Source organism: Oryctolagus cuniculus, chromosome 2 (genome assembly GCF_051225735.1).
Source record: "Oryctolagus cuniculus isolate XC-2025 breed Fujian yellow rabbit chromosome 2, ASM5122573v1, whole genome shotgun sequence".
NCBI classification, from domain to species: Eukaryota; Metazoa; Chordata; class Mammalia; order Lagomorpha; family Leporidae; genus Oryctolagus; species Oryctolagus cuniculus.
This window is the reverse complement of record NC_142868.1, coordinates 153,565,915-153,582,278: the sequence shown is the minus strand read 5'-3', so window position 1 is coordinate 153,582,278 and position 16,364 is coordinate 153,565,915. Positions and strand designations below refer to the sequence as shown.

Below are 16,364 nucleotides of genomic sequence, written 5' to 3'. Positions count from 1 at the left end.
TATGTGCCATCTGCACCAAAGAATTAGAATGCTATGGAAACCCTGAGAGTACCAGTGGTTGGTAACTGCCTGAATAGGAACAGAAAAATATCGCAGTTTATTTATGAAATATTTTCCTTGATCAATTAATGTTTATCAGCACTGTATTTTTAAATGCAAAATGGCTTGAAGAATGCTCCAAAGAAATACAATCAAGATCATTGTACTTTGTCATTCCATAAAAAATTGTTTTCACTACTGTATATAATTTTCATCAAACATGTAGGAAATGCATCCGTAACAAAATCCCTTCTTATGTTACTTTATCACTGCTAAAGGCAACATGATTTGGGTAAAAGCATAAATTGGGCTTTACAAAAATTAGTTGTATGTTCAAAACCTCTACATCAGGCATTTAAAATAGAGTACAGGGAGACACATAGTCATCAGATTACATGACTTCTGCCAAGAGAATTTTCCCATTTACATTCCTCTTATTTTGTTTTTACTAGTTGAACTTTCATATTTTTTGTTTCTTAAAGCTTATCAGTAGATCATGTTTCTCAAATAGAAATACCTGAAATAGATAGGCACAAAAGCCAGATTCAGTTTACAGCAGAAATGTTAGACTTCAGTCTATTTCAAGGAAATATAATTCATCCACCCATCTAACCATCCATTCAATATTTATTGAGTCTACAACACTAATAGATAAAATACGCTGGAGCCAGAGCAATATATTAAGGTTGTTAGTCCGATGGCTGGTGAATACTGTTATAGCTTGTTTTTTTTTTTTTTTTTTTTTTTTTTTTCTCTGCACGATTACTGTAGCAATTCTCTGAAAGGGAGGCAGGTAGAAAAATGTGGCTAGAGAACCTATTAAAATAAGAGCACTTTTAAAAGTATCCAGACTAACATAATTAATTCAGAAAAAATACATAGAAAAAGTTCCAAGGTAAACCTTAGGAACTCTAAAGAAAAAAAAAAAAGATTATATTAATAAGAAAGTTCATTAAGCATCTGATTATAGTATAAGAGATCACTTGTTTCCTTACAATGAAAGCTTAGAACATAATGATTAAAAGTATTTTGTTCAAAATAGAAAAATAGTGCATAACTAAGTATAAATTTATCAAAGAATTGTACAGGTCCTGCATTGAGCAAACTGCAAAATTTTAGTGAGGAACTTATATTTGAACAAAAATACACATTTTTTTGCTCTTGATGATAAGGTTAAATATGAGAATGTCATTTTTCTCCAAATTATTTTTTTAGATTAAAAAAATAAAGGATTGAATAAAATTATGCTAAAATATAGTAGATTCTCTGAGACAAAGGATAGTTCAAGACAGAATAATGGGATGAGGGATGTAGGGACTACTGGATGTTAAAATATATTCTCAAATTATAACAATTAGAACAGTTTTGTACTAGTTTCGGGATTAACTTAAGATACTGATAGAGCCATACAAAATGTCTAGAAGTAGATTTGGGCATATACCCAAACTTACTGTATGATAATAAGTGGATTTGAAATCTGTAGGAAAAGGTAAATTACTCAGTAAAAGGAGCTGGGAGAGAATCTAACCATTGAAAATTAAGACTTTTTATTTTCATATAATGCAATCACATATTTCCAAATGGACAAAGATTTCAGTATAAAGGATAAAGCCACATTTCAGTTAAAATATTACATTCTGAACAAATGCATTTAATTCTATGCTCCCTCCTAAATGTCATTTACCAGAAAAAAGCATTTTTAAGAAGGTTTAAACACCCACATGCACAAGGAATGTGAGAGAAAGCTACAGCAACAAAACTTTGGAAACTAGAAAACAGATGAGCAGGTGGTAACACAGACCTCAGTTGTGAGCCTGCAGTGGGGAAAGCCGAGAAAGGGCCTAATTAACACAGTGGAAATCCCTCAAGCCTCGGGCCCCTGAGGTGGGCATGAAGTTGAGGGTATAAGGGTGTTTAATAAGCACCCTCACCGCTTACTGGGGAGCAGCTGCTCTGCCCACCCAGGCTGAGGCCACTGTTTCATTCTCTGGAGAGGGTCTATAGGTACAGTTGAGAAAAAGATACTGTGTTGGGGCCGGCGCTGTGGCTCACTTGGTTAATCCTCCGCCTGCGGCGCCGGCATCCCATATGGGCACCGGGTTCTAGTCCCGGTTGCTCCTCTTCCAGTCCAGCTCTCTGCTGTGGCCTGGGAGAGCAGTGGAGGATGGCCCAAGTGCTTGGGCCTCTGTGTCCGCATGGGAGACCAGGAAGAAGCACCTGGCTCCTGGCTTCGGTTCGGCACAGCGCCGGCTGTAGCGGCCATTTGGGGGGTGAACCAACGGAAGAAAGACCTTTCTCTCTATCTCTCTCTCTCTCTAACTCTGTCAAATAAAATAAAAAAAGAAAAAGATACTGTGTTGAAAACAGATTCAGTGAACACTATTCACTAAATAGGAGGCCTTAACTTTCTTCTCAGATTTTAAGAATTTGCATAGTCAGACTTCTATCCTCCAGGCAAGAAATTGGATGTGTATTCCCTAGAGAAATTGACCAAGCTAAGAGAAAAGATAATAAGATAACAACATCAGAGGCTTCCCAAGGAAATAGTTTACCCAGCTTGCCCTAGCAAAATAAGACAGCTCAGCAGCAGGCCAAGGAAAAAATCCATTGCAGTTCAATGCATGGGGAGCTTCACACTCCAGGAGATATCTGATTGAATTGTTAAATCTACCCCCAGATGGACTGCCCCTAATGAGAAGCCCCTACTTGATTTTTGTGTTTTTTTGGGGGGTGGGTATTTGCTTATTTGAAAGAGTTACAGAGAGAGAGGGAGAAACAGAGACCTTCCATCTGCTGGTCCATTCCCCAGGTAGCCACAGGAAGCCAGGAGCTGAGGGCTTCGTCTTGTCTCCCATTAGGGTGACAAGGCCCAAACAGTTGAGCCATCCTCCACTGCTTTTCCCAGGCCATTAAAAGGGAGCTGGATCAGAAATGGAGCAGCTGGGACATGAACAGGTGCCCATATGGAATGGCAGCATTGTAGGCAGAGGCTTTACCCACTATGCCACAGTACAAGCCCCTAACCCTAGTGGTTTTGACCACACTTGTAAGAACAGTCTTCTGAGAAGTGCATGTCGAACCTCAACGGCCCTCATGTTTTGGGGCTGAGTCAGGGCCTAAATGTTTAGGTTCTTGTATTTTTAATTTTCTAGGTTCTTGTATTTTACTTGGAGAAGAATTCTAAATACAGGCCCAAATATGGCATACAATGTGAAAAACTTTATTTACAAAGTGGGAAAAATACACAGTCTCATTAGGGCTTTATTTAGGGAAAAGGAGCCAAAGAAAGGGAATTATCATACCCTGTGCTGCTTGTCCTCAGTGTACGTGGAGGAAAGAGAGCTTGCGCTCTTCCTAGCTTTTTGTGCACTTAGAAAAATGGAAGTGTCTATGTGATACCACCTCCATGTCCCAGGTAAGAGGAGGTACTTTCTGAGGAGGGGTCCTCTGATTGACAGGTAGGTGAACATGACAACACAATGCAAAGGAGGTGTGGCTTCCTGCTCATGAACTTAAAATTATCTAAGTTTTACCACATCACTCTTTGCTTTTTAGCAGTTCTTTCATTGCAGTTAACATTTGTTAACTCTTATTGCATTTTATTCAATCCCTCAACTCTGCCTCTATCTCTCTGATTATTGATAATTACCTTACTTCTTTGATTATTGAGAAAATCAAGGCTATCTCATATCATTGACTCTTCATATCCAAATTATATCCAATTTTTTAAACCCATGTTAAATTTATAGTCTGCCTATTTCTGGATTCTGTTTGATCCAGCCTGCTGTGGGCTGTGTCCCACCAATTACCACTGCTTTGTTTTAAATCCCCAAACCATTGATAATGTATGTAATGGTTCCTCTTCAAGGCTGAGGGACTCATTTCCCCAAATGCTGGAGTGTTGCTGGGAGAAGGCTCTCAGCCATCAGCATTTTCAAGAATTGTCTCAGTAAAAGATTGGAACCCCACTAAATGTCATACCCACTTTTCTGGGCAGCTCCCCTCTAATGACTGATTGCTGGAGGGGATATAAAGACCCAGTCCTCTGTCCTCATCTCACAACAGCTCTGAAGGGTCTTGCCATAGTTTCTTACATTTTGGCTGAGGCCTTTGCTAAGATTACATCATTGCCCCCATTTTTCATGTAGTCCATTCCTGTCCCCACCTTTCCCTGTATCCACTAAGTAGTTAAACCCAGAACACTCCCTAATTAAAATCCTGCATGCTAATCTCCATCTCAGTGTCTCTGTGCTAGGATACCATAACTGTGATAATATGTCTATAATATATGGACACTCAATCATTTGTTAGTACCAAGTTGTCCTTTATAAAAGCTGTACATACCTACTCTCCCATCAACAATATATAAAAGTGCTTCTCTTTCAATACCTTAATTTAAAAAATAGATTTATTTATTTATTTGAAAGAGTTACAGAGAGGCGATGGGGGGGGGGGGGGGCTTCCATCTACTGGTTCAATTCCCAAATGGCTGCAACAGCTGAGCCGATCTAAAGCCAGGATCCAGGAGCTTCCTTGGGGCTATCTTCTATTGCTTTCCCAAGCCATACCAGAGATCTGGATCAGAAGTAGAGCAGAGAGCAGACAGAACTCGGATCAGCGGACCTATGGGATGTCCCCACTACAGACTGTGGCTTTACCAAGTACACCACAGCACCAGCCCCTGCTCCCAAGGATAGTCATCATTTTTTTTCCCAGAAACATTTTATTTAAGGAGTGCAAACTTCTTGCATTCATATTTGCAACTTTAGAAACGTGGTAATTCTTCCCACTGTACCCACCCTCACACCCACACTCCTACCCCTCTTCCTCCTCCCTCTCCTTTTCTCATTCTTATTTTTTACTAAGATCTATTTTCAATTAACTCTATACACATATGATTAACTCTTATGTTAAGTAAAGAGTTCAGCAAATGGTATGAGGAAAAAAGAACTGCTCCTCAACAGTCAAGACAAGGGCTGTTCAAAAGTCATTGCTTCTCAAAGTGTCAATTTCATTTCTGTAAATTACCTTTTAGGTGCTCTATTAGTTATCATAGGTCAGGGAGAACATATGGCATTTGTGCTTTTGGCACTGGCTTATTTCACTAAGTATGATGTTTTCCAGTTTCATCAATTTTGTTGCAATGACCAGATTTCAATTTTTTTACCGCTATGTAGTATTCCATGGTGTACATATCTCATAATCTCTTCACACAATCTTCAGTTGACAGGCCTTTGGGTTGATTCCATATCTTAGCTATTGTGAATTGAGCTGCAATATTCATGGGGGTACAGAGAACTCTTTCATATGCTGATTTCATTTCCCTTGGGTAAATTCCCAGGAGTGAGATGGCTGGATCATTTGGTAGGTCTATATTCAGATTTCTGAGGTATCTCAACTGTCTCCCGAAGTTGTTGTACCAGTTTATATTCCCGCCAACAGTGGATTAGAGTAAATTTTCCCCATATCCTCATCAACATTTGTTGTTTCTTGGTTTCTGTATGTATTCTAACAGGGGTGAGGTGAAACCTCATGTTTTTTTTTTGTTTTTTTTTTTTTTTTTTTTTTTTTGACAGGCAGAGTGGACAGTGAGAGAGAGAGACAGAGAGAAAGGTCTTCCTTTGCCGTTGGTTCACCCTCCAATGGCCGCCGCGGCCGGCGCGCTGCGGCCGGCACACCGCGCTGATCCGATGGCAGGAGCCAGGAGCCAGGTGCTTTTCCTGGTCTCCCATGGGGTGCAGGGCCCAAGCACCTGGGCCATCCTCCACTGCACTCCCTGGCCACAGCAGAGGGCTGGCCTGGAAGAGGGGCAACCGGGACAGAATCCGGCGCCCCGACCAGGACTAGAACCCGGTGTGCCGGCGCCGCTAGGCGGAGGATTAGCCTAGTGAGCCGCGGTCTAACAGGGGTGAGGTGAAACCTCATGGTTTTGATTTGCAATTCCCTGACAGCTAGTGATCTCATGTGTCTGTTGGCCATTTGGATTTCCTCTTGAAAAAGGCCTGTTTAAGTCCTTAGCCAATTTCTTAACTGGCTTGTTTGTTTTGTTGTTGTTGAGTTTCTTGTTCTCTTTATATATTCTGGTTATTAATCCTTTATTATTTGCATAGTTTGCAAATAATTTCTCCCATTCTGTCTTCACTTTGCTGAGTGTTTCTTCTGTGGTGCGGAAGATTTTCAATTTGATGTAATCCCATTTGCCAATTTTGGCTTTGCTTGCCTGAGTCTCTGGGGTCTTTTCCAAGAACTCTTTGCCTATCCCAATGTCTTGCAAGGTTTCCCCAGTGTTCTCTGGTGTCGCTCCCCCTCTTCGTGGAGGAATGACACAGGACCCTGCGCTGTTCTTTCGTCTGCTCAGCCCTCCCCGGGTTTGCTGCTGGTTCTTCCCGGGTTGGCTACTGTCCCTTCCACCTCCGTGGAAGGGCAGTTCCCCCTGGCCACATTCCCCACTTCCGCAGGGGAGCGGCACACCGCCGGCCGGCTCTCTCGGGGGCTGCACAGGTGTTCCCCTTAGATAGATGTTCCTCTTAGATGTTCCTCATAGATGTTTCCCGGTGCATGCCGTCTCTCTCCTCCTTTATAGTCCTCCTCCGCCAATCCCAACTCGGCTGCCCACACGCCGAGTACGCTGCTCTCCTCCAATCAGGAGCAAGTCCTACAGTTTATTAGTTGAACTGGAGGCAGCTGTGCGGAAGCTGTTTACTTCTCTCCCAGCGCCATATTGTGGGAGAGCAGATGCATAGAATAAGTCTTAATTCCAGTAACTCAGTCCAGTCCGGATTGCTCCCCACAGATCCCCCTTTCTTTTTATTTTTTGGCGTTGATACGCGCCTGTCTTCGGTGTCCCGTGGCACACACTCTGCTCTACTTGCTAGAGTTGCCACAGGCTCTTACAAGTCCTATCAATCAGGCAAACCGAATCCGGGTCCTCTCTTCACCATGTTGTGAGGAGGTTTTTAGGCGCTGATGCGTGCCTGTGTTCGGTGCCCTGCAGCGCATGCTCTGCTCTGCCTGCAGGGGCTTACAAGCCCTATCAGGCAAACCGAATCCAAGCCTTCTCATTGCCTTTTTGTGGGGAGGCCTTACTGATGTTAATTCGTGCCTGTCTTCGGTGACCTGCGGCGCATAAGCTGCTAGCCGCCGCAGGTGCTCATCGTGCTCATCGCCTCACTTAATCAGGCAGACCGAATCCAAGCTCTCACAGTGCAGTGTTGTAGGGAGGCCTTTCTATTTCTCTATTTCTCTATCTCCGGGCATTCCTATTTCTCCCATTTTACTTCTATCTTCCAGCATTCCTATTTCTCTCATCTTACTTCTAAACTTCTGTTTCTCTTATCCCCACAGCTTCCCGCTGCCCGCCCCGAGGCTACTTCTCGGCGGCTTCCCGGCTGAGCCGCTTCAGCCCGCGCCTCTCTCCTCTGCGCAGCTTCCCGGCTTTGCGCGGCTTGGCTTCGCGCGCTCCGCGGTCTCCACGCCCTTCGCGTCTGCACCACGGCCTCGCGCCAGCCCCGTTCCCTATCTATTCACGCCCCGTGCTCTCTCTGCACACGGCGGCTTCCGCGAGTAACACAGCGTAGCTTACGTGTCCGCCACTAGCATTCAATCTAAGTTCCCCGGGCTAGCCTGGCGAATTCAACCCAGCATACGTCTCCGCCCCACAGTTTGGCTTCCCGTCCTATGCTCCCCGGGCTAATCAGACGGATCCCAATCTGGCTTACGTTTCAGCTTCTGGTTTCAACTTTTTGCCCCCTATTCCCGGGCTAACTTGAGAACCCCAAAGTGGCTTTCGTATCCACCTCGGCCTGCCCCCCGCGGCTTCAATTTCCCTATCATTTTTCTCTACCCGGTATGTTTCCCCAAGCTTTCCTCCAACAATACTCCTCCCTCATTTCTCCTGGCCTCTCCCCACAGTCTGCATCTGAGTCTGTTTGTTCTAGCTTTCACTTTCGCTTTCGACCTTAGAGATTTCTCCCAGCTTCCCCCCGTAGTCCGTATCCGAGTCTATGCCTAGGCTTTTCAATAGCTTCTTCCGGCACCTTTTTCGTCCGGCTTTTCCCTAGGCTATTTGCTAGTCTCTGTCTCCGGTATTTTCCCAGGCTGTTTGCTAGTCTCTCTCTCCGATATTTTCCCAGTTCTTCCCGTTTCTTCCCTCCTAAGTTTCCTGTCCGTCCTAGGTTTCCTATCCGAGCTAGGTTTCCTATCCGTCCTAGGTTTTCTATCCGAGTCACGGCACCATTATGTCGCTCCCCCTCTTCGTGGAGGAATGACACAGGACCCTGCGCTGTTCTTTCGTCTGCTCAGCCCTCCCCGGGTTTGCTGCTGGTTCTTCCCGGGTTGGCTACTGTCCCTTCCACCTCCGTGGAAGGGCAGTTCCCCCTGGCCACATTCCCCACTTCCGCAGGGGAGCGGCACACCGCCGGCCGGCTCTCTCGGGGGCTGCACAGGTGTTCCCCTTAGATAGATGTTCCTCTTAGATGTTCCTCATAGATGTTTCCCGGTGCATGCCGTCTCTCTCCTCCTTTATAGTCCTCCTCCGCCAATCCCAACTCGGCTGCCCACACGCCGAGTACGCTGCTCTCCTCCAATCAGGAGCAAGTCCTACAGTTTATTAGTTGAACTGGAGGCAGCTGTGCGGAAGCTGTTTACTTCTCTCCCAGCGCCATATTGTGGGAGAGCAGATGCATAGAATAAGTCTTAATTCCAGTAACTCAGTCCAGTCCGGATTGCTCCCCACACTCTGGTAATTTGATGGTATCAGGTCATAGATTTAGCTCTTTAATAAATTTTGAGTGGACTTTGTGTAAGGTGTATGGTAGAGGATTTGCTTCATAGTCTGCATTGCAGAGATCCAGTTTTCCCAGAACCATTTGTTGAATAGACTTTCCTTGCTCCAGGGACTGGTTTTTAGCTCCTTTGTCAAAGATAAGTTGGTTGTAGATCCTTGAATTGATTTCTGGCATTTCTATTCTGTACCATTGGTCTGCCCATCTGTTTTTGCACCAATACCAGACTGTTTTGATTATAACTGCCTTGTAGTATTCTTGAAATCTGGTATTTTGATTCCTCTGGCTTTGTTTTTGTTGTATAGATTGCTTTATCTAAAGGTCTCCTATGTTTCCACATGAATTTCAGCATCATTTTTTCTATATTTGAGAAGAATGTCCTGGTATTTTGATGGGTATTTCTGTGGTGTCTGTTGTTATATTTCCTTTTTCGTCTCTTATTTTATAGATTTGGGTCTTCTCCCTCTTTTTTTTTTTTTTTTTTTTTTTTTTTTTTTTTTTTTGGTTAGTTGTGCCAGTGGTTTGTCAATTTTATTTATATTTTCAAAAAACTCAGCTTTTTGTTTTGCATATCTTTTGTATTTTTGTTTCAGTTTTGTTAATTTCTTCTCTAACTTTAATTATTTTTTTTTCTCCTACTAGTTTTGGGTTTGGTTTGCTGTTGTTTTTCTAAGTCCTTGAGCTCATTTATTTGGTTCCTTTCCATTTTCTTGATGTAGGCACAAATTTCTATAAACTTTCCTTTTAACACTGCTTTTGCTGTATCCCAAAAATTTTGATACGCTGTGTTGTTGTCTGCATTTGTTTCCAGAATTTTTTTGATTTCTCTTTTGATTTCTTCTGTGACCCACTGTTCATTCAGGAGCATGTTCAGTCTCCATGTGTATGCATATGTTCCAGACTCTTGATTTGTTGATATCCAGTTTCATTCCATTGTGGTCAGAAAAGATGCCTGGTATGATTTTGATTTTTTTGAATTTGCTGAGACTTGCTTTAGCATGTGGTCTATCCTAACCAAAGGTTCATGTACTGGTGAGAAGAATGTGTATTCTGCAACTGTAGGATGAAAAGTTCTATAGATATCTGTTAGGTCCATTTGGTCTACAGTGTTGATTAATTCTGTGTTTCCTTGCTGATTTTCTGTCTGGTTGACCTGTCCATTGCTAAAAGTGGGGTATTGAAGTCCCCCAAGTACTGTTGTATTGGAGTCTGTGTCTCCCTTTAGATCCATTAACATTTGTTTGAAATAGCCAGGTGTTCTGTCATTAGGTGCTTATACATTTATAATAGTCACATCTTCCTGTTGAATTGATCCCTTAATCATTACATAGTGCCCTTCTTTGTCTCTTAACAGTTTTTGTGTTAAAGTCTATTTTGTCTGATATTAGGATGATTACAGCAGCTCTTTTTTAGTTTCTGTTAGCATGGAATATCTTTTTCTATCCTTTCACTTTCAGTCTGCCTGTAATCTTTGTTGATGAGATGTGTTTCTTATAGGCAGTAGATAGATAGGTTTTCTTTTTTAATCCATTTTGCCAGTCTGTATCTTTAATTGGAGAATTGTCACCATTTACATTCAGGGTGGCTATTGATAAGTAACTACTTGGTCCTGCCATTTTTCCATAAATTTCCTTACTGTTTACTTTGGATTTCCTCTGTACTTTTACTGGGAGAATTTCTGCCTTCACCTTCTTTCATAGTGACGACCATGTTTCTGTGCTTGTGTGTGTAGCACATCCTTAAGCATCTTTTGTAAGGCTGGATGAGTGGTGACAAATTATTTCAATTTCTGTTTGTTATTGAATGTCTTTATTTCACCTTCATTCATAAATGAGAGCCTTGCAGGCTACAGTGTTCTGGGTTGACTTTTTTTCTCTGAAGACTTGGAATATATCTCGCTATTCTTTCCTAGCCTGTAGGGTTTCTTTCTTTTTTTTTAAGCTTATTTATTTGAGAGGTAGATTTACAGACAATGAGAGACAGATAAAAAGGTCTTCCATTCACTGGTTCACTTCCCAAATGGCACAATGGCTGGAGCTAAGCCGATCCAAAGCCAAGAGCCAGGAGCTTCCTCTGGGTTTCCCACATGAGTGCAGGGGCCCAAGTGCTCAGGCCATCTTCTACTGCTTTCCCAGGCCATAGCACAGAGCTGGATCAGAAGTGGAGCAGCCAGGACTAGAACCAGTGCCCATATGGGATGCCAGCACTGCAGGCGGAGATCAACCTACTGTACCACAGCGCCAACCACATAAGGTTTCTGATGAGAAGTCAGCTCTGAAAGATCCTCTGAAAGTAATCTGCTGTTTCTCTCATGCACACTTTAGAATCTTTGCTACAGTGATTACCTAAAGTACCAGCCACACCCTCTGCCCTCCCATGGAGCCATAGTGTTTTCACAGTCCAAGCATGCAAGGCTCCCACAGTCACGAACACCCAGCCCCCTGTCAATTCTCCCTTCCAGACTCGGGCATCTCCACTCAGCTGGTGGTTGGGCACGCAGACACTAGCTTTGCAGCTGTTATGTATGTCCTAAATGGCGCCCACGTCTTTCAGTGTATTCCAGGATACCGGTGCCAGGTGGTCGGGGAGAGAAACATTCCCCCTTTTTTCTCCTCTAGGTTAGCAGGTACACTGTCCCCGATAGGGCTCCAAGCTGGACTCACACCAGGCCCTTTCTGCAACTGGGCTTGTGCTGCTGCAGTTTGGTCTCACCTCACTCTCTAAAGTGGTTACTGGGGCTCTGGGCTGCTGGGATCCTGAGTTGTGCACGTCCATACCACCTAAGTAGGTCCACGGTGTCCCTCTAATTTGCGTGAGGTTTCTTCTGGAGTTTTCTACCTAGCTCTTCCCTGAGACTGCACTTTATCTACTTTTTAAAAACTATCTTCCCCTAGTCTAGAGCAGTAAGCTCTTTCCCAATTCCACCATCTTGGTGTTTCTGAAAATCAGGGATTGTCATTTGACTCTCAGGATATTATGCTCTCTCAGATTTTCTTAGACCTCACTGGATGCTTTCCCCTCTTCCTGTGCTGATTCCTCCTTAGCTTCCCAAGCTTTTAACATAGGAGAACCCCAGGGTACAGTCATTGGACCTCTTCTCTTTTCTGTTTGTATTCCTTATCAAATGATCCCAGTCTGCTGACAAATTCCAAATTTGATTTCCTCTAGTCAGACTCATAGATCCAACTACCTACGCAACATCTCATTTGGATGTCTAACACACATCTCAAACTGAACATTCCAAAACTGAGCTCATCTTCCCCCGGAATCGGCCTCTGTCACAGTCTCTCCATTTCAGTAAATGGCAACCCCATCCAACTAGCTACTCAAACCAAGAACTCTGGTGTCATCCTTCACTCCTCTCCTTTTCTCCCACCCACATCCAATATGTCAGCAAATCTTCTTACTCTACATTCAGAATGTATTCAGAATTGGACTACTTCTCACCCACCACTGCTACTACCTAGGGCAGTTACTTAACACTTTGGTTTCTCTCTTTCCTCATCATTAACTTGGGAGTAATAATAGTCTAAGACTTACAGGGTTCATGTGTGGAGTAAAGGAAATCATACATGTGAAGAGTTTAGCATAGTGCTTACCAGAGAGGGCTCAAAAACTGTTAGCTTTCAGTACTATTTCTGACCTTAGTTTTCTTGAAAGTTTAAAGATTTATTGATTTTTATTTTTTAAGGTGATCTGAATAATAAAATTAAGGTGCCTTTTCATAAAAAATAGTTCATAAGAGCTGAATTTTATTCTACAACACGTGAAATCTCTATCTTAAAAATCCCTAGTAGATGAGCTAAAAATAAATGTGTTTCTGTGCTGATGGCTTAACTTCTGAAAAGAAAGGCAAAATTAACCTCACCAGTGACTGTCACAAATAATAACCACAGAAAGGGTTTTTAGCTCAGTGAACCATTAGAATACTTTGCTATCCTGATTAATAGTAATTTTCAAGTAACCAGAAAAATTTGGCCTAGAAAATGGTCTTAGTGGAAGGTTATATGAGATTGTCACATATGCTGTTGCTGAGCTGTATGCAGCACTAGTTTGATGGTCTGAAATAACTTTGGGGATGTGAGGAAACACACAGGATGTTTCTATAGCAACAACTGAGGTAGTGGTCGTCACTTGTATAAAATAGTAGCATGATTAAATCTGTCATACTAATTATCAATAGGTTGACAGATTCTGGAAAATCCTCAAGAGTATGATCATAGGTGTAAGCCATATACAGTAGGCCTGAATTATATAGGAAGCATCTTAGGTGAGTACTCAAATCCATAAGTAATACATACAGATATTGCTAATAAATAGGATAAACCATTGCACCAAATAAGCACAAAAATTCTCTTGGAATATTTAACTTATCAATTAATAAAGTCAACTATGCTAATGTATGTGGTGAGAAACAGTGTTTGGATAGATAATTCATATAACTAATTTTACTTCCATGTTTTTGAAAAATTAAATTTTTTTCTTTAATTCTCTCTCCATATTACACATAAAATATTTACTATGTACTGGATAATGCGAAAACAATGGTGAATCATCTTTATTACTAACCCTATAAAAGCATTTTGGCCTTTTGAATATAAGAGCTAGGTAATAATGCCGTTGGAGTGTTTTAAGGGGGAAGAGGGGAGTAACCCATGTATGAAATCATTAGGAATTGGTTGTGCTTGTTTTTAGCTTTTCTTTTTCCATATTTAATTATATATTATACTTTGTGATCTTCTTAGACTATATATATACACACACAGTATAAACAAATTTATATATCAAATATATATATATAATCACATTATATGTGAAAGTTATGTAATAAACTGCCATGAATACCTTTTGTGAGATCATTCTACCTGAACCCCATATACTTCATATGCTAATTTCAATTATTATTTTTTTCTTTGTAGGAAATCCTGGCTGAGCAAGGTTGGGAGTCCTAGTTCTCGCATTGACCGCACAAACTTTTCTAATGAAAAAACCATCTCCAAGCTTGAATACTCCAACTTTAGTATTCGATATTAATGGAAGAGAAATACTAATTATAATGCTTATATTGTAAAATAGACATCATATGTTCTTAAGTCTACACCATAGAATAATAGTAGCAGAGTAGGGTTGAAAAAAAAAAGAATGTTCATTTCTGAAATGCATAAAATTATACATGTTACTCAAAATGTCTGACACAAGTGATTTTACTCAATTATGTTTTAGTAAGCAAAACTAATTTTCTCATATTTAAAATGTCATAACAAAATAAGTTTGTCTTGTTGAATCTTTAATTTTGATGAATATTATATATGTTATTTGGCTAGACATAAAATAATCATTTAAAAATTCTTTAAATATTTTATCTGTAGTGAATTTAAAAACTGAATAATAATGTTATTAAAGTTGAGTAATTTGTTATTAAAGTCTTTAAAAAGACCAGTGATTAGATAGAAATGTATATGATGATCAATATAACCATAAACTAATACAAATAAAGAGTTCATATTTTAAATTCTGTTTAATGTGAACATGATTCAGTACTTAGGCTGGAACTACTTGATGTCACCTATGTTCTGCACAGTGACTATTCAGGCTGAGTGATGGCAGTTGATAACAACTCATGTATGGGAAGCAGCAAGATTTTTTATCAACATCACCCAATGAGTGTCCTATTAATCAGAACTGAGAGTCTAAATAAGCATATAATACTAGCCCCCAAACTTGGTCTATAATTTGGGAATTTTGGAATGTAAATAATAATGAAGCAACAGTATTTTAAGGGGTAGGTTCATTTTTATACCATAGAATTTAATAGTGGAAAAAGACGACCTTCAACCAAAAAAAAAAAAAAAAAAACACTAGAATTTCAAATGTCATATATTTTGTATTTGCAGAGACTCCTTTATAGCAATAGGACCCTTCCTTATAATAGAATTCTGTAGAACTGTATATATAAAATTTTTAAAAAAAGAATCACAACTATTTTGGGGGTCCCTGGAGCCCTGCATACTTAATCTTTTTCTTCTCCCTTGGACAGTTTCGAATCTCTTGGGGGCACTGGTTCGAAATTCCCATTCTATCTATGGAACAAATCTCCACTGCTACACTCCGTGACATTGAGAAAGAATCCCGGCCTCTCTTTTCTACCTGCTGAAAGATAAGGATTGAGAGGACATGAAGGGTGGGCCTTGTTGGTTCATTTGAAAGGTTAACTCTATGGATGATCATAATGTAAACACATGTATGTAAGACAACACATTAGGGAATGACTTTCTAAATATACTTAAAGAGTACCTCTTCTGTAAATGGACTTTAATACCATCATCATAACATGGGTTTTGCTCTCTTTCTGTTTGCTCACTGGTTCAAGGAAGGTAGACAAGTTTCTTACCTTAAGCAGTTTGGGGGCCAGATCCAGAAGACAACTTTTTTCCCAAGGTTTCATTTTAAAGACAGCATTATGGGCCGGCGCCATGGCTCACTAGGCTAATCCTCTGCCTGTGGCGCTGGCACACTGGGTTCTAGTCCTGGTTGGGGTGCCAGATTCTGTCCTGGTCGCTCCTCTTCCAGTCCAGCTCTCTGCTGTGGCCCGGGAGTGCAGTGGAGGATGGCCCACGTCCTTGGGTCCTGCACCGGCATGGGAGACCAGAGGAAGCCCCTGGCTCCTGGCTTTGGATCAGCGGGGTGTGCCGGCCACAGCGTGCCAGCTGCAGAGGCCACTGGAGGGTGAACCAATGGTATTGGAAGACCTTTCTCTCTGTCTCTCTCTCTCACTGTCCACTCTGCCTGTCAAAATAATAATAATAATAATAATAATAATAAAAAGACAGCATTATGGTTACAGAGAAAGGGGTTGTGAGTTGAGGAGAAGGACAAACAATGGGCCTTTTGGGGGTAAAAGAAAAACAAGTGGTGAGGGCCAAGGGGACAGAGGTTATCCAGGATTTTGGAAAGGAACAAAAGGCTGTGGATTTCTCATCGTGGAGCACCTCTCTCCCCAGCAGCATCCCTAGGAATGGCTAAACTCAAGGGAAGCTGCACTGCTCAAAGCAGCTGGATCCCAGGCCCAGGGGTTCCCAGTCTAGCAAAATTCCTGTTCCCCAAAGTGCTACAAATCATCCTACAAGCACCATGCTGGCTACAAGAGACCATAATGGCTTAAGCAGTAGTCAAAGTGATGGTATGCACTAGAGACCAGAGAAGTCTTTCCTGGATGTTTTCTTTGTATCACACTCTTTGTATGACTCCAGAAAGGGTGCAATGCTGAGGGATGCTGAAGAAGTAGCTTCCTAACTCCCATAAAGGGTGGGGCTTGAGGCAGACTCAGTTTTATTTAAAGAAAACAAAATAGGCACTTATTTCACACTCAAGTTTGAAAACAAAATCTTTTACCTCTCTATGTAGAAAGACAAAGGCTTTTTCAAAATACAATCTCAAAATTAGCTAATGTATCACTTTTTGTTATCATGATATCCTTTGGTAATTAGTTCCTTTCATAGCTCTCTTTATAAGAAAATCACACTTTGCCAGAAAAATCTTTTA

General features: G+C 41.5%; 1 protein-coding gene and 1 long non-coding RNA gene across 6 annotated transcripts in view; one reads left to right on the top strand and one right to left on the bottom strand.

Moving 5' to 3' along the window:
- The window catches only part of ACYP2 (acylphosphatase 2), a 340,256-nt gene extending 325,922 nt beyond the window's left edge, over nucleotides 1-14,334 (top strand). For all 5 annotated transcript variants that reach the window (XM_089327660.1, XM_089327659.1, XM_089327661.1 and 2 more), the window contains one exon: nucleotides 13,742-14,334. In XM_089327660.1, the coding sequence (XP_089183786.1) occupies nucleotides 13,742-13,856 (115 nt within the window). In that variant the 3' untranslated portion in view covers nucleotides 13,857-14,334. The remainder of the gene's footprint in view (nucleotides 1-13,741) is intronic.
- Nucleotides 4,426-15,608, bottom strand: LOC149128101 (uncharacterized). The gene is made up of 2 exons (XR_016230365.1): nucleotides 15,214-15,608; nucleotides 4,426-4,614 (listed from the first exon to the last, which is right to left on the bottom strand). It is a non-coding gene; the product is annotated as an uncharacterized LOC149128101 (long non-coding RNA).
- Nucleotides 15,609-16,364: the final 756 nt, after the last annotated feature.